This window comes from Lytechinus pictus, chromosome 4 (genome assembly GCF_037042905.1).
Source record: "Lytechinus pictus isolate F3 Inbred chromosome 4, Lp3.0, whole genome shotgun sequence".
Taxonomy (NCBI): Eukaryota; Metazoa; Echinodermata; class Echinoidea; order Temnopleuroida; family Toxopneustidae; genus Lytechinus; species Lytechinus pictus.
Genome location: NC_087248.1, coordinates 5,149,382 through 5,173,402, shown reverse-complemented (window position 1 = coordinate 5,173,402; position 24,021 = coordinate 5,149,382). Strand labels below are relative to the sequence as shown.

Sequence of the window (24,021 nt, the reverse complement as noted above, 5' to 3'; positions counted from 1 at the left end):
ATTCTTTCTCTTATCCTTATTTTTGTTCTTTTTGTTTTACTATTGATGAATATTTACCTTATTCTCTTTTTCCAAGTCCATCTCCTCCCGGAGTTCTCCTCCTCCTTCTTATCCTCTTCCATCTTTTTCTTCTTCTTCTTTTCCTTAATATTCTTTCTCTTATCCTTATTTTTGTTCTTTTTGTTTTACTGTTAATGAATATTTACTATGAAGGGATGGGTACAGTAATGTAGTATGAATAAAATAGAATACCGGATAAAGAAGCATTTTGCAATGTTTTCTGAAAATTGATGGATGATATAGATATTGTCCCCACAAGGCCCTTTCATAATGTACGACATGGTACGTTAAAAATCCTTTCTTTCAAATATTGATGAGCACTGGACATGATTAATCAGATCAAGTAGCCAAAGCAAAATGTCAAAGGTAATCTGAGACAAGTATGCAGCCAAAACAAAGGAGGTACACAGAATTTATTGAATCTCATGATATTTCTCTTCAAAAATTTCAAAAAGCAGAACATTCATGTTACTTAAGCATGTTCATGAAAGTGCAATCTGCAGTTGATTCTCTATTGTTATTGTTCATTTATATCTTTGGAAAACTTGAAGAAAAAAAGATACTGAGTGGGGTTACCCCCGAAGAGAAGTTAATGCCAAAACCTGTGAAGGTGGGCATTAGAGTCAAAACAAATGAAGTCTGAAAACAAATTATAAACCATACAGCAATCAACTATGTTCATTTCATAATTTAGTATTGCTTTTGAACATGTTGCTGATTGATAATTGTTTTCACAAGGTAGTTATCAAAATTGATTGCTGTCTGGTTTAGATGTTTTATACATGTCATCATGTTTAATAGCCCTCTGACCACTCATGTGTTAACTTCAGGTTTCACTTTGCTAAGTAAAGTTAACTGTTATGAATCACTTGCCTCTAACAACAATAGGCTACATAATGATGCTAACATTATAAATAGGATGTCTTTTAAATGTATAGTAAGAAAGACAAAGAGTTACGATTGATTTGATCAACCACAAATACGGAAAGCCAGCAACGTCAACATCTAAAATGCATATTTGTTCAAAATATTTCCTAGATATGATCTAACGTCATACATTCATTGTTTTTTCTTGAACATTCAGATTGCTTTTCTTTGCTAACAAAGGACATAATGCAAATTTTCTGGATAAAAAATGGCTTTGTTGGATTTCCATATAGTTTAGGATGATCGGATCAATTGTAACTCTTTGTAAGACGAGGCCCAGAGCTGCTCTCATTCTCCTCCACATTCATGAATTAATTATGGAAAGCTAAAGAGAACAAAGAATATATTAATCAAAAGAGTTTGCTTTCCATCCTGATAATGAAAATGACAATCGCTTGGGAAGCTGTAATATGAACCGATTGTTAGATAAAATAATCTGAAAATTCATTAGCCCACCAGCGCAAGCAATTAGACTGTTCACACAAGAGGAAATTTGTAGAAAAATTCTCATTGAAATATATGATTGAACCATTGACACATGAAGACTTAAAATTCAAAGAAATGTTATAGGCAAAAAGGCCACGGCATTGTTTGTGAAATAATTCAAATACGTTGCCATTCATTAGTGCAAACTGCATTATGCTCATAAGCAACATCCATAGTTACGATTTTCATTTGATGTTCATCACATATGTGTTTTACTAAGAGTTAAGTGTGACTTAGATTCATGCTCAAATGCGGATGTGCACATGATATGTAACACAAATCTTATTGATACACAGTAATGTGCATTCTCTTTAAAAGCATGGTTTCACAAATGCAGTCCCGCAAGCAACTTGAAATTTAAAGGTCAAGTCCACCCCAACAAAATGTTGATTTGAATCAATAGAGAAAAATCAGACAAGCACAATGCTGAAAATTTCATCAAAATCGGATGTAAAATAAAAAAGTTATGACATTTCAAAGTTTCGTTTATTTTTAACAAAATGGTTATATGAACGAGCCAGTTACATCCAAATTAGAGAGTCGATGATGTCACTCACTCACTATTTCTTTGTTTTTTATTGTTTGAATTATACAATATTTCAATTTTTTTGAATTTGACGATTAGGACCTCCTTGCCTGAACCACAAAATGTTAAAATAATGGAATTCCACGTATTTAGGGAGGAATGAAACTTCATTTCACATGACAATGACGAGAAAATCAAAATATTTTATAATTCATATAATAAAATACAAAAGAAATAGTGAGTGAGTGATGTCATCAGTCTCCTCATTTGCATACCGACCGAGATGAGCATATAACTCTTTTGCGAAATGAAGCGAAAATTTAAAATGTCATAACTTTCTTATTTTACATCCGATTTTGATGAAATTTTCAGTGTTATGCTTGTTAAAATTTTCTCTTTTTATTCGAATCAAGTTTTTGTTGGGGTGGACTTGTCCTTTAAGTATGACTTGAAGTCATGTGAAACATCCCCCCCCCCTCCCCGATAAAATATGTTCTTTCAAACACATTGCCCAACCATGCATTCAACTATGGAAAATTTTATCACAGAATACAGCTAATTACTTGTCATATGCACACACATTTTTTAAAACAAAATAGTGTGTCAACATTTCTAATAAGCTGAATGAACACAGGATGGCTTTTTCTTACTGGTATAAGAAGAGCTTGACAAATCAGTGCTTACATGCAAGCTAAATGTCAAGTGAGGAAAGGTTTAATCTGGGGCCCATTGCAAAAAAGTTGTTTGAACAAGTCAAAATATCGAACGCAAGTCTCAAATGCGCGCTTTTGATTGGTTGAAAATCAAGTTGCGTACAATTATTTTTTAGAGTTTTGATTGATAGCAGCTCTTTCTGCAACAGGCCCCTGATGTATAACTATAACAAGATCCCTATCATGTCTCTGTTGATACCAGACTTCCTAGATAGTGTATCATGTTTTATTCCCCCCTAATCCCCCAGATACGCAGGAAACATTTAATGAGAATACAGCTACATCCATATTCGCATATAATACAGACAAGAAAATGGATACTATCTGCTGTATGCTTATATGTATAAATGATATATTTCTGTTTTGTTTATTCCTCAATGTGCACTGCCGATTTTGTAACAGGTGTTTTCACACCAGCCCATTCGAAAATAAAAATCTGTAAATTACACAGACTTGTTCAGTCCTGAAAATACCTACAAATTATACATCAACCCAAACCAGATACCCCCGGTAACGTCTTGTAGTTTATGAGCGTCAACATGATGATAATTTTTTTAGAAGAAAAATCATCCTTCTTGCCCCACCTCCCGCATGAGATTCTTTCATAATCATAATTTGCTTTAACATTACAGCTATGTGACATTGGAAGAATTGCTTTGAAAGCTCTGGTAATTACTTACTAATTTGTGGGCATTTTCTTTTGGGAATAAATAGACATTGTGCTTTCACACTGGCCAAATTCCAGGTATGTTATACTGATTTGTGCAGGTGTAAATGGGTCTTTCCATGAAGTTGGGAGTACGAATTGAGACATTTTAGCATAATTAAATCTTGACAATTATAATATACATTTATTGTTTGTATGCTTTACCAAACGACCAAAATGTGTTGTGGTGCGATGGCAAATTGCACTACCATTAGTCTTGTTTGAATGACATTGATTATGTCTGGGAACTTTTAATGGTTTACACTTCACTGTAATGAACTTGACACCTGTCACAGAAATGTGTGAAACGTGGCATGAAAATTTCTAAGTACACAAAAAGTGGATACATGAATGGATGAATAAATAAATACATCAATAACTCAATAAATTGATGAATGGATGAATAAATATCAATAACTCAATAAATTCATGAATGGATGAATGAATAATATCAATTACTCGTTAAATAGATAAATAAACAGATAACAAATATAAAAAAATTCACTGAGGAGTGAACAAATGAATGAATGAAAATATGAGTGAATAATATAAAATGATTAAAAAAGAGATAAATCAATGATCAAATTATGCAGTCGGACAGGTGCTCAAACAAGCATTTGCAAATAAGTCATATCAAACAGTGTGTGGAGACACAAGGAATTAATCATAATGAAACAAAAACACTCTTTTTTTCATTATCAATAAAAAACAAGAAAAGTAAATAAAATTGCAAAGTAATATTGCAATACTTCAAATCAAATTGGCTTTTATTTCATAACACTACATATTGATAATTCACAGAGCAGTGCAAATGCAATTTATAATTTCCTGTATAATTTAGATGTAGGCCTATATACATGTATATTGCTTGTTAAAAAAATGCAGGTAGTCGATTTCCAGATTTTTGTTATTCCTGACCGATCAAGGAAGCCAATCTATACATTATTTTTTGTCTTGCAGTGAAGGACCACTATTACATGTAAAGTATAAACACTTGATATCCATATACAGTATATATGATTTTATAAGTGCCTTTAAGTAATGGATCCTTCATGTTGTTATTCAATTTGTTTTCCCTTGATATAAATATATCTAAGTTTCCCCCTAAATAACAGCATCCTTTCAGAATCTAAAATGGCATGAATGGAAGGACCTCTTTCTATATGAGATTATAGTAAAACATTTATGCACCAACTACATCTGATCAATCATTTCACATTGCAATTTTCCTTAACACTTTGCACATAGTAAGCCGACAACACAAACAATTCCCTAAGCTCCTTGCCTACACATCTAATATATAGAGTACATTGTTTTTGGTGTATGTTCAATGTATTCATTTTCCCAAATATCATCAATTCATAGCGATCTCTTAAGTTGGTACACGGATGCGGAAGTGACCTTTAGGTTTCAGGAGACCAGCCATTCCAGCCATGTCTTCAATTCTCAAACGGATATTAATATATGGATGTTCTATCTATCTAACTATAAAGTTCAATGTCTAAGTGTTTAAAGTATAAAGTAACTCTGGCATTGTGCTATATGGTACAGAACGAGTCTGTCTCCTCACCAATTATATATTTCTTATATTTAAGTAGAGGATCAGAAGCATGGATGAACCGACTCATCAACGACTGCACGCTCCTATCAAATCAAGGAACCTGCTTTTCTTCAGATTGATCCCATCCGACATCCCAATCGGACAAACACAAGAAGTTATTGAAATCTTACAAGGGCTGTGAGTGAAAAAGAAAGAGAAATAAATATTTGCCCTTCAATTACAGAGACACCAAGAAGATAATGGAGCAAACGAAAGGCGCAAATACAGAGGAGACTGGCGGATATGCAGGAAGGGTTTTCAGCTAGGTGAGTCAGTGAGATGGTAAGAGGATGGGAAAAGAAGAGATGAGCTCTGCAAATATTAGCTACCTATTGAGGAAGGCAGCCGTCACATCTTCTCTCTCACCTCAAGACAAAGTACATGACATCCAAGGTGTGAGCTGCTGCTACGGGCAATAGGATGATGTATGTAAAAAGGGGTTGCGCACCATCGCAACCATGCAAGGTACAGAAAATGATGTTCTCTGGACAGTGAGAACATTCTCTTTCAAGTTGATTTGTATTTGCTGACAGGGATTGAGGAATGTGATGTAAATAAGGCCTTGTTGTCTGTTTCTTAAATTGAATCCTGAAAAAAAAATCCTGATGAACAAATTGCTCTTTGCAGAACCATAACAAGAAATAATCAAAAGGATGAGAGAAGAAAATTATAAGAATAAAAAAGGAGACAGGACTGGGCATTGTGGGATTATCCTCGTCATGAAATTTCATGTATTGAGTGTCATATACATGTAGGGACCAAATAGAAAGTCATAAAGAAGTTGTACAGATTGTACAAAAATGGTATGGGGAGAGGGGTCATTTGGATTTCTGTAAAGCTAGAGCAACATATTCCAAACAAATCGTACACGGATTGTGCGTTTCACATACAGGGGCTGTGCCATTGTATGATGTTCACTACAATTTATTTAAGAAAATTTGTAAAACTCTGCCCTTAAAAAATCATACAGGAGACAAAGAGACTGTGAATCTGTACGAAAGTCGTAAGGACATAGTGCCACCTCATGGAGTTCAAGCGACTAAAAAGATAAATAAATTCATGCTAGCCTCATATTACGATGATCCCTATATGTAACTATATTTAACTTCAAAGAATATTTCTTATACCGTGTTTACACACGACTTGGCTCGAGTGTTGAATCCTCAAGCAGGGTCGAATGCTGAGAAGAGGGCAGTGATCGCATATATACTGAAACAAAAAAGGTGAGTTCGACACGGCCCGCAGATCATGAACGGAAGTAAAAAAATGTATACGGATATGCCGTGTTTGACCTAGGTCATGCGGGTTCGACACGGCTTTCTGTTTACACAAAAAAAAATAGGCTAGTCTGACTCGGCTCGCGGGTTGAAACCTACGATTTTGGCGGATCAAAAAAGCCTTGTTCGACACGGCTCGCAGATCACACTGATCGCGTTTAGACAGCATCAAATTGCTGTGTTGAGCACGGCTCGCGTGTCGAACCCCAGAGCCGAGTAACTGTGTAAACATGGTATATATTTCCAACAACTGTACTTTCTCTTAAACAAAATCTATATTAAACTGCTCTAACTGCATGTATAAAAGAGCATGCACAGTATCTTCACAAGATGAAATAACTATGCATATATCTTCAGGGCCAGATAGGAATGCGATGGTGATGTAATAGTTATAAACAGTGATAGTTGTACAAGCCTACAAGGTATATCATGAAACAAATGATAAGCAAATTATGAAGGATGGATCGGAGATGACAGACAAATAAAATGTGGATTTCTCTGCCGTTTTATCTCCTCTGAGAAAACAAGACAACATGGCTTGAGGCATAATAGTATAATGAGTGCTAGGGTTGGGAGGCCATACTGGATTGAGGCCGCTTGTCTCTTATTATGGTTCCTTTATCATAATCCAATAAGACCATCATCAAACGCGACGGAGAACATCTCCCAATCAAGCATGATACAACTGCATCTTCCCATCCATGCACTATTTACAACAAAACTTGAATTAATAACAACACAAACGTCCCATTCAGACACATAAAACTCACACGTTCTTGTACAGGGTAATCATGTAGAGCTATTATTATTCAAAAAACATAAATATCTTTCCTATTAGTTTTACCTAATTGTTGCTGACTGAGATTCTAACCATTGTATTGTTTTCATTTTTTATCATGTATATTGATTGTACTTTTGTTTGTTTTAAATGCGTATATATTTATATATTTTTTGTTGCTTTTTTAGTTCTTATTCTCTTATCTCAAATCTTTATTTTTATGATGTAACTTATGTCTGTTCAAATGTTTGTATTTATTATTTTGTTCATGATTTATAATTGACTGTTTTATGTTTTTAAACTTTTATGTACGGACTTGCTGAAAAAAAGCCTTGCGGCTGAAAGCAGGTTTTTTTTATCCCGTATTTAAATAAATAAAACATACATACATACAACTGTGTCTTGAGATTGAATTAATAAATCTTGAATCTCTTACCTCATTATTCTATTGTGACTGGGATGTTGTTTTATACCTATAAAAAGTTTGATAAATGCTCAATAGAGCTAGAGAATTAACTTTAAAATTTTATTAATCTATTTCTGCAATAACTTGCACGAAAATATGGTTGCTGATATGTATATGTTTGTAAAATGACTCCAGTTTCATTTTTCAGTACACAATTTATGTTATTACATGGTTACAAACTAAGTTTTTAATATAACAAATTCTGTGATTTGGCCATCTGGTTGCAAATTAATTTTCAACAAAACCATCACCACTATGACATTTCCGTCTTGTCATATTACTCTATGTATGCTGAGCAATTTGCTGATTATACAAATCACCAAATATAGCGAATGCAGCTCGATAAAATTATTGATAGAATTATTGATATTGTACTTTTGTAAACAGAAGGTTTTGAATGGGAACAGGTGTAACATTCAGAACTAAGCCTACATCTGATTAGCTATCAATAACCTGAATTTAAAAAAAATGTTTCAAATACCATTAAAACTTTCAATGGTAATAATGGTTAAAACTTTTAGTAAATGTTTTGTTTAAACCTCCCCAAAAGAGCAAGGAATGGATACAATAAAGTCACAATGAATAATCTTTAAACAACATGCACTTAAAAGAAGTGGGAAAAATGCATGATACTGTTAAGGAGATGAATCTCAGACCCTGGTATATATTTGTGGTAGCCTTTATAGTGTAAAACTGAGGTGTTAAGATTTAACAATAACACACATGTAAGGTGGTGTTCTGAGAAGACCGTACCCTAAGGTGTTAAAAAATACACCATGGAATACGAACACAACACCGAGAAGTTTAAAAATAACAATGAGAATGTGTTATGATATTAATAACACCAATGAGTGTTAAACAAACACCATGATCTAAATGATCAATGGTGTAAATGCTTAGTTAGGTCCTCTGTGAACACTGGTGTATTTTTAACACCATGTTTTGCAGTGTAGCTGCAAAAGCACCCCACAAATTTTTATTGGATGATTAATATTTTTAAGTCCACAGACAGTTTTAGAGCTTCTCTGTGCATCATGGGCCGATAATTTTTCGCATGTATGATTGGAAAACCCCCTTTTCTTTGACTTTGACCTTTCCCTAACCCAGATACCTTTTAGGGAATGTTTCATGAAAAAAACAGTCAGTGACTTTAACTGGTAAATATGCTCCAAGCCAATCAGATGCAAGGATTTCAGTAGATTGTAACAACAGTCAATGAAATGCTCTTAAAACAATGACTTCATGCAACACCGTGTCCACCTGAATAATCAATAACTGATGATTGTGTAGGCCACTTCATTGGATCAATTTAATACTTTTGAGGTCACTAGAAGGAGTTGTCAGAAAGCTTATTATGTCCTGTTGCTTCTTATTAGGTTATAATTGATCAAGGCTATACAATGAGAATTCTCCTTGTCTGGTTATTATTTAGACTTTGAGAATTATAAGGTATGTATGTAAAGCTGCACGTTTTTTAAATTCCCCCATTAGCGGGACTTGCTATTTCTGTGGAGTCCTTTTACCAATGAAGTTTATATGACAATTTACCCTATATCAATGTATTTTGACATTATTTGGTAATAAATTCAGTTCAGTTCAGTTAAATTGTGTTATCTTCACATTTTAACAAAGTAGCATGACTGCATAACTGTACTTTTGCTCATGCCACCTCCATTCATGGAATAACCTCCCAAACTCATATTAAACAATTGATATGTTGATACTGCTCTTAAAACACATTTATTCAAAATTTACATTAATGGAAGTGACCTTGTGAACTCCTTTTTTTCTTTTTGCTGTAAAGCAAATAGAGACACAGTGACATTTTGTGTGACATGCACGATATCATCAACATCATCATCGTCTAATTGTAATTTCATCTTAATTGAAAAAAAAAAAAATCAAAAAATGTGTGTTAACAGTAAGAATGTTGAACAACCTCTGCAAATTCAACTTAAGCCAATGCAATTAAAAATGAAAGGGAGGAATAGTAACTAAAATTACAGTATTTTGCAAAAACCACCATGGATCCTACATGTAATACAGTATGAATGTCATATAATATGTCATACGTCATAACTGGGTGGGGTATTGTTAGCATGCTATTGTTATAGCTGTCAAAGTAGTTCCCATGCATATGTTGTCTTCTTCTTTGTAGGCTGATGATACTATTCTTTGTGAGCCAGTAATGTTATTTTTAAAACACACCCCTAAATGTCGTTTTTAAATAATACAAAATAGTGGGTATTTCTATAGCACTCATATAGATCAGTTATGCCACACCTGGCTCATCACAATACGTTTGGTACACTGGCGGATCCGGGGGGGGGGGGGGGGGGGGCAAAGCCGGACCATGCACCCCCCCCCCCTTTTGAGAAGCAAAATTAAAATTTTTAATGTAAAAATGCTGTCAAAACAGAAGTGTGCCCCCCTTTTAGTGGTGACCTTTTTTTTTTTTGCTTGTCGAATTTTTTCTCGGGAAAGATGTGCCACCCCCACCACCCCCCGCATTTTGGAAAATCCTGGATCCGCCCCTGGTTTGGTATATGTATTTTCTGGCTTCACACTGATAATTTGTGAGACTAGTACTAAAAATAACTAATGACATTTCTTTCCCATGTTATCATGCAAAACATTTTCACACTTTTCATATAAAACAAGGGTGTATAATTTCCCTGTAAAATTAATTCTAAAAACAAACTTTAAGTATGCCTAAATGATGTGCGTGTGTAGAAGGTCATACTGGCAAATTTCACCCCACACAAAGGAATAGGTTAAAATGAGTAGAGAAATTGCCAGGGAAAGTCACTATATTCCAGGCATAATAGTATTCCAGTACATGAAATTAGCAGCCATTACTTTTTCACTACTTTTCCACTTCAATTCTACATGCACTAACAATGTATGTGAGGTAATTGATAATTTAACTACATATCAAAATTTGATTTAAAAAAAAAAACAATATGCTGAAGAAAATGAGCACACTGGTGTACTTTCCTTTCATTGGCTTTTAAGTACTTTAGATGAGCACTTAAGATTTAGAAACCAAAACTAATTCATGAAAGGAAGATGCCATAAAGTCATCAATCAACTTTCAAGGAAACTGACCAAAACCCAATGAATCTACCAGTATCAATCTATAATATTTAAAAGGGAAAGTTCAGTGTTATTTATCAATGACAAACCACAAAAGAATAATGCTTTTTATTGTCTTTTTCGCTTTGTAATTTTTTCTTGAATAGCAAATCTACAGTGTGGTTGAGGTTTCCAATAGCCATGTTATGTTTGATGACAATAGATCTCTCAAACTCTCTCATTCTCCTACACCCTCACTCACTGTCTTCTCTCTCTTCTCTTTATCTGTGCCTCTTGAAAAAAAAAGAAGTTCATTACCAATTAAAGAATGGACCAATTTAATAGCCCCTTGGACTTCTCGTGAAAAAACACTCTTATCTTTCCCACTATCGTACTTACTCCTCCTGGGACCTGTTGCAGAAAGGTTGCGTTTAAATGCAACTCTAAATATCAAGGGCAAGTCCCGAATACGGGTGCTTCATTGGCTGAAAATCAGAATGCGCAAGATTTTTTGAGATCGCAACTCTTTCTGCAACGGGCCCCTGATGGACAAACCAAGAAGTGCACACTAATAGAATGTAGGGGGCACCCTCCCACAAAAGACCTGACTGTTCCTTGGATATCTTTCATGAATTGATGATGACTTTTCTGCTTCATGCCACCTGGAGACAGGATACTTCTCTTCAATCATTGATCACATGGCCCGTGCTGCATACCAACTATGCCATGTACAAACCATACTGGCTAGACTTGAGTCAAGTCGAGAAGTTGAGAAAAGCATGTACACTGGCTACTATTAAATAAATCAAAGAACTGCACAGTTCTTCTCAAGGGCTTCATCAGAACATCAATTTTTCAATTGATCCAAGAGGAACATCTCTGGAACCCTTTGACTACCACATTCTATAATGCCAATAGGCTTTTGTACTAGAGATAGCCAATTCAATGAGGCACTGCGTAAGCCAAGGAGGTTTTTTGCTACGCGCACTGGAACTTGTTTTTTTATCTTCAGTACCTTTATGAAGCACTTTAAAGAAAGAAAATAGATTTAACACAGGCTCTGTGACCTGTAAGATTTCAGATGTAATCAAATTATTACTCAGAATCAAATAAAAAATAAATCATAATCAATGGTACTAAATTTTGATTGTATCTCTTTTGGTATGGATTTTCGTATCATCAATCTTATCATTAATTGTTAATCTTCCTCCGATGGCAATACCATGGCAACCAATCCTCAACAGTCAATCAAAATCAAGGTTTCTATGGTATTGTAAATTGATGGCAAAGATGCTATATATAGGAAGCTTGAGGAACTTTAATTGTCAGGGTATCTTGTGACATCAACCCACTATCTTATTTCTTTCTTTCTCTTCAGGAAACCCTTCAAAAGTTTGACAAACATCCTGTACCAAAGAAGAAAAAAATCACATTTCATACCAACTTAAGGAGAAAAAAAATATCTTGTTTCATTGATAAATCTGTGGCAAGTACCCTTCATATTCATCTAGATCTGCTTGTACTTAATCATGTTCCTCGAGTATCTTTCCTCGAGTCCTACCAACAACTAGAGCCAAGAGCATCAAGAACTTTCTGATTCCGCCTAAACCATCTATTATCTCACCCAGACTTCCATCATAGTATGTAAAACTGTCAATCAATGAATAATCTTTAGAAAAAGAAGAATTAACAAGTGAAACTTAGAGACGAAACTAAAATAAATGGCCTCATTCTTTCTCATGCATGAATCAATATGTTTTTTAATATTGAACTACTCTCAGTATCCAGCTCATTTATCTAACAAGTGATGCTCAAGAAAAAACCACAACAGTTTGAAAAGTGTAAGTTTTATCGAGTAGACCACAAGAACTTGACTAACTTCTTGGTTTCGTGTATCCCCACAGGTGTATTCATGGTGAACAGTCAATGAATTGGAGGAGATAAATCTCGACAAAGTAAGGATAAATTCAACTGGAAAAAAATTCTGGTCATCACAAACTGACAATAGGGAGTTTTAGGAGCAGTGAACGAGAACAGCGTACATGTAGCAGTCGTCTGATCATTCGAGTCGAAGTCGTCGTCTGCCCTTGTTCACTACAGATACAAATATTTTAGATTCCATTCGACGTGTACGTGAACTAGCGGGTCATGACATGCTGCCCAACCCGGAAGATCTGGTGTTCCATCGTTTCACGACCCGATCGAGTGATGCGAAGGTGCAACTCGTGCACACTTGCTCGTTCACTTGATTTGATTCCTTTTACATCAGTTAGGAGAGAGAGCGATATATATTTTGGAGTTTAGAAAACATTGTCATATATGATATATCGTACAACTTACATTAATTTTGTGAAAAGTCACTGAAAACGGTGTTTTATAAGGGAAAGGAACTATTGCAACTGATCTTCATGCTGAGCTTGAGTAACTGAAATGACGTCACTCACGTGCACGTCGACTATGATTTAGGAGGACCGCAGAATGGAGGTGGCGAGGTTCTCAATTCTGATAGTCGACAAGGGTGGAGACCTGACGCATATGGCAGGCCAAACATTTTTTGACATATAATATATCATTACCATGACCATATCGTTGCCATGCAACATGATTTCCGACACATGAAAAAATATGTCCTGCACATCTTTACCTCAAGACCAATGTAGGAGCCAAATACTGTGAGAATTTTTTGAAAACTTAGCAAGTAGTCCAAACCAAATTTTTTTACATTTTTTGGGGCATATAATATGTTGTTACCATGGCAACATGATTTCCAACAAAATATGTGTCTTGCACATCTCTACATCGAAACCAATGTGTGAACCAAATTTCATGAGAATTAGTTAAAAATTGATGAAGTAATCAAAATTGCAAGTTTTTTACCCAATTTTTGCCATATGTTTTTACCGTATTTTTGATAAAATATACTGTTACCATGGCAACATAATTTCCGTAAAAACATGTGAAAAATGCATCCTCACCCCAACACCAATATATGTTCCACGTTTCATGAGAATTGGTTAAAAACTGAGGAATTAGTTCCATGCGCAAGATTTGCAACGGACTGACCGACCGCCCGTACGCTGATTCCTATATACCCCCTTCAAACTTCCGTTTGGCAGGGTATACAATGTAATGCAGGTCCAAATTCAAAGCTGGAAAAGCCATGACTTATGAAGGCAGCTATTGCTTGTCCCGGATATCATTTAAATACAACATATAATGACAGGAAAAGAAAAATAAACAACAAGTGTCAAGAATCTTTGTGTAACATCTACACACATGTCACAAAAATTGACAGTCGTCCCAATAAAAGAAGTTCAGAATACTTGTAACATTATGATTACTTCTCATGACGATTATTCCCTCTGTCCCTATCTCTTTTGTATTGCACCTGACATTTTGATATTTTATCCCATTAATAAGAATTATTGACAGACCGTACCCTGAAAATTGACATTAGGCGATCCTTGCGGCAACCGATGTATTTGCTCGTCAGCGCACCCAAGAAATAAGATCGTTTCGATGTGACGCCATATGGGCAAGTCACGATATTACTTCAGCTTTCGCTGAAATCATAATCTTTTGTAAATTCAAGACGTGTGCTTCTTGAAGATACAGCACATGGCTCTCTAATAATTATGTCAATAACAGAGGTCAAAGAAGTAGTATTTCAGGAGTGGGAACACATGACATGGGTGTGGCCATACATCTTCAGGAGGACTAGATATCTCAATATATGTACTGTACATGTAGGTGCATCAGGTTGTGCTCAATCAATTTTCATAAGGTAGAATCACAACCGTAAATCACAAACTATAGAAAATGTGACAAAAAATCATGGTACCTACTGGCTAGCATTCAAGTGATTATTCAATAACACAGATTTAACCTCGTTAGCCCAGACACTTGACCCACGAAGTAAAGGTCATCTTGGTGCCCGTGTCCAAACTTTAAGAAGATCTTTCTTACATTGATATAGATAGAGATCTCCATTGTATTCAAGCAATTTTTCAACAACTGTGGCTCTGAATTATCTTTCAAAATATATTTCTGTTACTGATTCATTTAATATGTGCTTTTCAACGATACAGCCCATAACATATTTCTTGAAATTGTAAACAATAACGTGTTAGAACTCCATGTTTCTCGGGTTCAAAAGCATGTCAAGTGAACACAGCCTCACAATACAAGATGACAACTAGTCAAGACAGTGAGAAACACCCATCTGTCCTGTCCTGGACTTTACTCTGCTATCATAAAATAATAAGAACAAACAAATGTCTTCTGGAACCCGGCAACTTCCTCAGAACTCTACTACTGGTGTCCCCATGATTTAAGAATATTATGGATTTACAGTGTACATACAACACAAGCTCAACATCACAGCCATCTATATTACAATGATGTTTGCTTTAAGAATCCTTCCAAGATTCTTTTGTGAAACAAAAACCAAAACCGGAACTTTACTTGAAGATTTTAGATGAAAAGCGAAAAAAGAAACTGAACCAAGGAGATGATATCCTCAACACATTTTAGCCCTTGGAAATTCTTATACAGGCCTCTTTTTTTTTGTTAAATTACTGCAATTATCCACCTTCATTACATGAAATGACATTTACAAATTAATCATGATTGTGTAAATGATCATTTCATTCATTTTCATTTTTAACGATCAATTTTTCTTGAATTTAAAGAATTTCAGTGTTCCATTTGTGTGTGTGTTTTAAGACTTGACTATAGGGAAATATTGTATTAAAAAGTTTTCTCCATCAAACACATTACGAAACTGGGATATTGGGAACGATTTGTCAATTGAACACAATTGGAGCGCTTCATGTTTCAGGGGTAACTGCAGATACTCTTCATCATCAAACACACATGAATAACGCATGAAGACATCTCACGACAGGCAACAAAAGTGATGCATACGTGAGAGGAAAATAGACACATCAGAATGGATGAAGCACTTCAAGTATACATCTTGGCACAATGTCAACAAAACTTGAATCGATTAAGTCCACAACGCATGAAGGGCGACTTAGAAAATATTCATATCGTTCATTTCAGACGCAAAGGTTTCGAGAAAATTCAAACAGATCAATATAGGCAGGGCCCTTTACAGATGAGTCTCACATAAAATTTAAAAACAAACAAACCAACAACAGCATTTTCATTCTGGGAGAGAAACGGTAGTTATGATTTATTCATTTTTTTGTGTTCTGGGTGTAACCTTAAATACAATCGAAACAGTTGGTTAAAACATCACAGTGCTGATTAAAAGGTATGTAAACCTACAAATTGTTGGATAAATAAAATCTCCATACATTTTATGCACAAATTCTTTTATACATGATTCAAGCACACCTTTGTTTAACAGTTTTAGTAGATTCAGATTTTACCCAACCAGATTTTGTTACATTCTGATAGTGAAACAATATAGGGATGGTCTAAAGATAATAAAAAAGGGCCAACATACTGCCTTTTCATCTGTATCTCTCTCAATCTCTCTTATTTCATTCTGATGAAATTAACTCTATTTTCTATCCCATTCTGACATCTCTCAACTAGTGATACAGCAATGTCATGGTATGATTGATCATGACCTTACTCTGATTAGCAAAAATCATCATTTTATAAGGAACAGCACAGCCTATTGTCAGATGAGATGAATGTATTCATTCATGAAGCCAATGTGATTTTCTACTCAAGTACGACAAGCTGAGAAATTACAAATTCATTATCATCCCTGGGTGTTATATTTTTAGACATCTACATGTTCCAAAATGTTTTTCCCAAAAATTCGAGAGAAAATAATTAGAAAAACCCACCAAATTGGCAATTAATAAAGTGCTATTATTAGATTGATTACTATCATTGTCAAATACAAGAATGCTATCTGAATACCCCCATAAAGATGACATATCCTTCCCTAAAGTTCACATCTATTGTGTTCCAAATCAAGGTATGTACTCCAAGACTACTCATGTCAATCACTGTTCCTTCAAGTATTCATGAATGTCAGGCACAAATGCACAGAGCATCTTGCTACTGAAAAACAAGTCATGATGAGAAAGAGGAGGGGTACATCACATGACGTATCACATGACTTACCTCAAGCGCACTGAAGTACATCTGTTTTCCTTCTTCGTCTTTCCCTCCCGACATAATGTAAGATTTGAGAAGGTATTCGTAGAAGCTATCACCCAGAGCACCCAAAGAAACGTGCACTGCACAACAAAACAAAGACAGGATCAAACTTAGGGAGTAATGCAAGAAAATATTGCAATTTCAAATTTACAAGTTATAAATCAATTTTAATCAAAGCAAATCAATTTAGTTGTGGGTGCAAGAAGCAGACCAGCAACCAATTGCAAATTTGCAATTAAGTACAAAACTTGTGATTGATGTTGGAACCTAACATTGACTTTCAGTTGATTGCAAATTCCTGTCAACTCTCCATTAGACTAAATTACATGCAAAGGTCACAAACATGACTCTAGTAGTATAAGGGGAACGGGGATTATAGTCTTAATCTACAAGCAACATTATATTCGAACCAGATTTATTTTGAATTCTATTCTCGATCTATTATTTTTTTAAACCAATAATTCAGGATAATGATTTACTTAAAGCCTGATTTAATCAGCTTCTCTTTTCTCTTTTTACAATTTTTTCCTTACACTGAATTTCAAGCAATCAATGACAGATCTATGCTGATGCATTAATGGTGAGCAGCAAGTATATATAGCATTTTTTTCCTGGTGTACTTTGTGCATTGGGGGGGGGGGGGGTGTGGATGTTTTTCCTTAAAGGTAAATGCTAGTTTTGGTAACGATATCAAAATGAGTTCGTACAGAATCCAATGAAATGACCACCAAAGTGTCTGTTTGTATAAATAAAACGCATGTGCCAAAGGATTCTGGAAGAAATTGTGTAATTGCTGAGAAATCAGCAAATAAGCACAGGATTCGGGTAGAGCGTCGGGCCCGACGCTCAAAGCAATAATTATACACTGTCCCACGTGCGCTTATCTGTGTTGGGGAAGTTCAGTCTGAACATTATTCAGCGTAGATTTCTAGATTTCACGAAGTTCAGTTTATGTAACTGTACCAGATCTAGATCCTCGATGATATACTGACAATTAAGCCTGGTTTAACAGACTTTCTCATGAAATCAGTGTTTACTGCAACTACTGGAATTTCTCTTTAAAATTACATGGCTGAAGCACAAAATGTAGTCAATTTTTGCCTCAAATACGATCCTATGTTTTTTTATATTGATACATACTCTGTCCCCATTTTCCAGTCTTCGGGTTGAGGAAATTCGGATAGAGGCCATCAGATCTCTTAACATCTTTCAACACTTCTCGAATCCTGTCAACCTGCAAGAAAAAAACAGCAACATATAAACTACCGTTAATATATGATTCGTTGTATCTTCACAAGAAAACGTGTTTGATATCTATCAAATCGTAATAAGCCATTGGTGAATGTCAGCAAGTGCAATCAAATGGATAATAAGCAAAAACTATGATACATTGAATGAAAGTGCTTTCCTGATTTATTAAAATAACTCAAAAGAAAAAATAAGTAAAAAGTGCTTCAGCTTCCAACAGGGAAAAATCTCACATTTTTAGTGTAGATTCAAACTATCTGATAGTGTAACGTTGACTAGTACATTCCTCCAGAGATATGATTTGAAGAGAACTCTCTGATAGAGATCTACGAAAGCTCTTATAAAGTGCTTTTGGAAGAAACTGCTCTGAAGGCCTACTCACACCAGCCTGACCAGGGTCCCGTAGAAATAGCGATTAATTGTACGCTTGATTTTCGCAATTGATTGTACATTGTAGTCATTTCAATTAATCATAAAATATATTCTTGATGTTTGCTAAGCTTGTGTTACGGTTCCCTGGGGGTGTTTCATAGGGATGAGCTACTGTGAATTAATAAATGATATTGTGTTAAAAATCATGTGCCCTATGGCACTTAAGCATGATTTTGTACTCTCACTTATTTCTTGTGAAACAACCCCAGGAAAAATACCAGTATTCAGCCATTGTGACAGAAATTATTTTGTAATAAACTCAAAAGAAAATGCCCACAAATCGGTGAGTACTAATCAAAATTCAGATTGATTGTTCTAAATGATTTCTCAAATGATATTTTCAGTGTGAAAGCAAATCATGTGAAGTTTTGGGATATAAGGTAAGAAGATGAGCTTATATCCCCTAAAAAGGAATGTAAGCATTGTGAAATACTCACAAAGTACAGGAATTTTATCTGAATCTGGCAGGTGTGAATGAGATTAACACAGTTTCAATATTATTGAGGCCTAAGGTTCTTATCTTTGATTTTTTACATACGTGTAGGTATTTTTTTCTTATCAAGCTGGTGTGAATATGGCTGGATATTCTGAACAAAAATTGTAATACATCTTACAAAAGTCATTGGGGGAACTATCCTACCCCCCCCCCCTTCCACAATCATACATTGTACATACCTTTTGCTTGTATTTGGGATCTCCACTGATTTCGGAAAGATAATTAAATTCCAGGTGGAGGGAACCAAATTCTGAGAGAATTGAAGAGCCTCCAGATGCCCATCCCCAATTTCTTGCACTCCCCCTGGAAAATAAGAAGCAAATAATCAACAGATCAATCTTTCAACATAAACAAATTACAATAGCTTTTCGACTATTAAACCTCCTATAGAATTTCATTATGATAAGAAATATATTAGTAATTCAAGATACTGGAAATATTTAGATAAAATTTTCTTTCATAAATGTACATGTATGAAAGATCAGAAACAGCAGTATCACAAGAAGAGCAAATTGAGACAGAACTATGACAGTAAAAATATGATCATTGAAATTTTTATGAAGGTACAATGTAATTAAACATCTATTAAACATCCGGCCAATAAAATTCTCATTTCTATTTCAAAGACCGCTGCTATAAATGTAAAATAACACCAGTTTGTATGCTTTACAGGCAAATGTTTCAGCTCCTCAATTTAAATGCAAATACATGTACAACCTTTCTTACAGTATTTCCTTTAGTAGTTCTACAAATAAAGTATAATACAGCATATCTCTGCCTTCCAAAAACATGTGACACAGGACTTTAGTCTTGTGTTTACCTGTTAATATTTGCTCAAATAATATGGTTGCTGCTGCAAAATCTGAGAGTATATTCTGGCCGAGATTAATATTCGGGTATGATAGTTGATACTGTGTGAGTATGGAGTTACAGAGCCAGTGTGTACAAACACGTGTCTGTCTGTATTGATGTCAGGCTATGACTGGAAGCCTAGACCAGATTCTATGAAATCTACACCACATTTTAACTTAATAGATTAAATGAAATAAGTTGAGACATAGGCATTCCTTTCTGTTACAAAGGTAGAAATATACCAATATCCAAACACCATCCAGCAAAAATGCTTTGATAGTTTCTAAATTAGGTATTTGGTTACATGCCAATCAGTTTTTAAAAGGTTCATGATTGTTTTTCTTTTCTAAATCAAACGTGACATTTTGGGAAATAAGTGAAATATTTCTATCAACATTGTTTGAACAGGAATATGACCCCCAACAACTTTCAATTATAAATGTTTTTTCAAAGAGTAGCATGCCTTGAAATATTGTCCCAATCTGGAGAGGGTGGCCTGGCCTTCTTTTGTCAATTTCTCCCTCTTTTCTTATCTTTCTCAGTAATTTCAAATTTGCTTGGGGAGGGCAATCTGCATCCCTGCATGCTAGCATGTTTAAACTACAAAACACTACATTATTATCAAGCATATCACCAGAATCATATCAAGAGAAAGTAAATATGAAGAACCTAGTTTCATGAGAAACTAACATAAGGACTGGCCAATCACCAGTGTATATTTGTATAGAAAAAAAAAAAAAAAAAAAAATCCTTGCCTCATCAAGGCATTGGAAAACTGATTTAATTATAAGTCTAGTAAAAATAGAAAATCAAGTGAATGAAGCGTAGTGAATGAATTTCACTACATTAAGAGTGACTTTCACTCGTTGAGTCAATTTAACTAATTTAAAGTGAAATCGTTGTGAAGAATATGGGTGTACGTTCACTCTAAATTGAGTGATCCTTGATTTCACTACAAAGGGTAGTGAAAAGAGAGTGAAAAATCATTCATTTTTTATGGGGTACCTGTATACCTATATTAAAAACAAATGTTATTTTTCACCTTGGTGATATAAAAGCTTACTTAATAGACATTTTTAAACCATCCCACAATAATTAGAATGGAAGCATAATACCAGTTGTTATACGTTTTACAGTACCTTTCATATTAATTATTGATTTTTTAAAACTAATCCAGTGTCATTTTTGTGTGATAACAGATATATTTCTCATATGCTGTTTAAAATTTTTCATACAACCATTAACAAAGCTGTTCACTATGTATGAACTTTACAGTAAATTTTTAAACAGTTTAAACAAGTGAACAAAGTTTTTTATATTCAATTCTCAATAAATTAAGCATGGTTGACTTCTGTAAGGACATACATGTATACAACGTTTTATAAAATTTTAAACAGCATTTTTAATGTCTATACCTTTGTACAAAGAATTCTTTACTGGGGTTATATTACATGTATACTCACGTCTTTAGGTTGACAAGTCCAAATGGTATTCCTGTCGGTGTGTTAAAGGCAGGTAATAGTTTATCAGCAATCTGAATAGCTTTCTCTTTGTATACCTATAAACAAACAAAAAAGAAAACAAAATAAATAATGATAATAACATAAATATTGTATTTATATGGTATGTACTATGTAATGCAGAATTTTTCACAGCAAGGTTTGCAAAATAGAATATAACACAATTGGCAATTTCATAAAAGGTATACCCCAAAATTTCAGAAATTACACAAACAAAATAACATTTTTAAACAAATTTATTCACCAGACAATTGGGTAACAAGGTCCAAATGCAAAGTTGATAAGATCAGGGACAAATCTGAGTTGGATATCAAAAATCCTTTTAATTATTTTGGTTAATCTAGGAGACAATTTCAAGGTTTCAATTTGTTGTAAGTTTCAATTCAAGGTTGGATCAGGTGTACATAAAAATGGACTAGTTTACAATAGAACTGTCCTTTCCTACCGTAAAAAAAAAGAGAAAAGTATGACTATTTGCTAATCGCTTTTTGGGGGGAGCTGGGTTGGGGTGTTCAACAGCCATGACAAAAGCAAGGAATAATAAAATACATACATTGAACAACGACTTTAAGGGAAATCAAATGACTTTTATCAATCAGAATGTAATATCATCATCTAGTCAGGGTGACACATTTCATTATCCTTGTACCCTTTCTTAATTATCTCTACCAATACTTGCATCAGATATTTCATAAACAGAAAAAAAAAACTATTTCAAAGTGGGAGTCACACCAATGAAACCAACTCCAAACCGCCCAATGGAAACATAAGAATTTTGATTGGTCTGGATGGAGACATTATGGCTATTGCTTGGTTATAGAATATCAAGTTTAATAGTTGCAGTGTCTGTGAATTTTTATTTTGCATGTTACCCTGATCCTTATACTACTAGTTTCACCATTGTGTGTAAATAGTCAGATGGCTATACTCATTTTTACATCAACTTGACCTAAACATATCTCTGCATTCACAGTGGTCTCTGAGTAGAGAATAAAAATCCCTGCATGCAAGAGAATTACCCTCATTTGTCATATCTTTCAATCCGAAAATTTACAAAGGAATCTCTCCCCTCTTGGTCAACTACCGGTACAGAAATACACATGATCCAGCATTCTGTGTGCTAGCTTTGAAAAACTTTTCATTTTGAGTCAGACAATAATCACATGGAAGCAACTGCATTTATAACTAGAATGTCCTTGAAATCCACCATTCTTATCTAAACTTAGAATTAGATGAAAAAAATGTTACTTTAAACTTCTGAGAAATGGCTACAAAGAGAGAGATGCATAGATGCACTCTGGGTAGTCTTCAAGGTAGGTCTGTGTCCGGAGGAGTTTATCCACGCATGCTTTTTATTGATTGCTTCTCGTCTACGCAAGCATATTTAACCACAAGAACTCACAATTATGCATGCCCTTAGCCCAGCTTCCAGGATATTCAACTGTTCACATAGCCAATGATTTCACCAAGGTTCCCTCAAGCACCCAATAATCAATTGTTTCATTTAACAATGAGTGCTAGCAAACCATAATGATACTGTCAGTGGGTACGCACTGACCTTGACAGAGGCAGGGCACGCAATCTTGCAGATTGTAGCAAGAAAATTGCTTTTCTAACAAGAATAAGATGGGGGTAATGATGGAAAAATGAGCTGATTCATCTATTCTAATTAAATCAAGTTATCAGAATCGGAGGAAATAGAATGGAACAGTGGATACAATGTATTCTATCATAAAGTACACATGCATACTTGTATGTACCTGCATTTTGTGTCATGTTACAAAACAAGATACTTCATGAACAAAATTAGTCAAATAATTTTGTTTTTGTGATCTGTATTGTTCAATATAGATCATCATATGAAATTATCCTGCAATTTCTCCTGGTACTCGTAATTTAGAAACTGTCATGTCTTCATATCTACCATATGGAAAATAGAAAGTTCTGACTTTTGTTAAGATTTCAAATAAATTATTAATTATATAAAACCAGTTTTAACCATAGCCATTTTTTTGCAATTTTTGATTACCATCGTAATCCTTCCTAAAAATGTAAGCAATGCAGAAGGCCTGGGTCTGTGACACAAACTTACAATGTAACTTAGAAATTTGTGCTCAGTTCATATGGATCTACTTAGCTTTGATTGGATGTAACCAATGTTACCATGATATATCCCATTGATTGTAAAGTAATAATTATTGCCATATTGCACAATAGAGCCCTGGGTCCCATTTTATAAAGACTTGTTATAATAACAAATGATATATTTTTACAACAAATTAATCATCAGCCAATCAAATGGATTGATTTCAGTAGCTTTAAACTGTTACTGCAAATTTGTTATTATAACACATGTTATGAAACAGGGCCCTGATTTTTACATTCTAAAAATAGACTGTCGCAGGTAAAGCCCATTAACGTTCTGTCAGACCCTAATGATCTGCAGGCACAGATCCTGATTCAAACTTTGATCTACAACTGGGTCTTGATACAAGACTAGCACAAATACAACAAATCATTTCAATTTCAGGTTCCAGATAGTCTGCATATTCAGACCACTCTCTTCAAGCGAGGACAAACTAGTGAGGCCCATGAGTGACAGGGTTTTTGTCTGGGGAGGTCATCTCTCAGAGCGGACTCTCAAGGCCTCCTCCTTGAAACCAGAGACATTGATTAAGAGGCAATGCCTTCCAGACACCATGTAGCTTGATAGGC

At 34.6% G+C, this 24,021-nt stretch overlaps 1 protein-coding gene across 1 annotated transcript; it reads right to left on the bottom strand.

Annotated features, from left to right (window-relative positions):
• Positions 1-11,984: 11,984 nt before the first annotated feature.
• On the bottom strand, positions 11,985-22,104 carry LOC129259666 (mannosyl-oligosaccharide alpha-1,2-mannosidase IA-like). Its single transcript, XM_064098914.1, has 5 exons — positions 22,039-22,104; positions 21,250-21,344; positions 19,114-19,237; positions 17,899-17,992; positions 11,985-16,838 (listed from the first exon to the last, which is right to left on the bottom strand). The coding sequence occupies exons 1-5, from the start codon at positions 22,102-22,104 to the stop codon at positions 16,672-16,674; spliced, it is 546 nt and encodes a 181-aa protein (XP_063954984.1). The 3' UTR covers positions 11,985-16,671.
• Between the last annotated feature and the right edge of the window lie 1,917 nt (positions 22,105-24,021).

Excerpts from the sequence above, each read along its gene's own strand:
- LOC129259666 (XM_064098914.1), bottom strand. The coding sequence starts at position 22,104 with ATGTCTCCATCCAGACCAATCAAAATTCTTATGTTTCCATTGGGCGGT. Across the intron at positions 21,345-22,038 it reads GTTTGGAGTTGGTTTCATTG|GTATACAAAGAGAAAGCTAT; the intron begins GTGTGACTCCCA and ends GTTTGTTTATAG. Across the intron at positions 17,993-19,113 it reads ATCCCAAATACAAGCAAAAG|GTTGACAGGATTCGAGAAGT; the intron begins GTATGTACAATG and ends TTTTTCTTGCAG.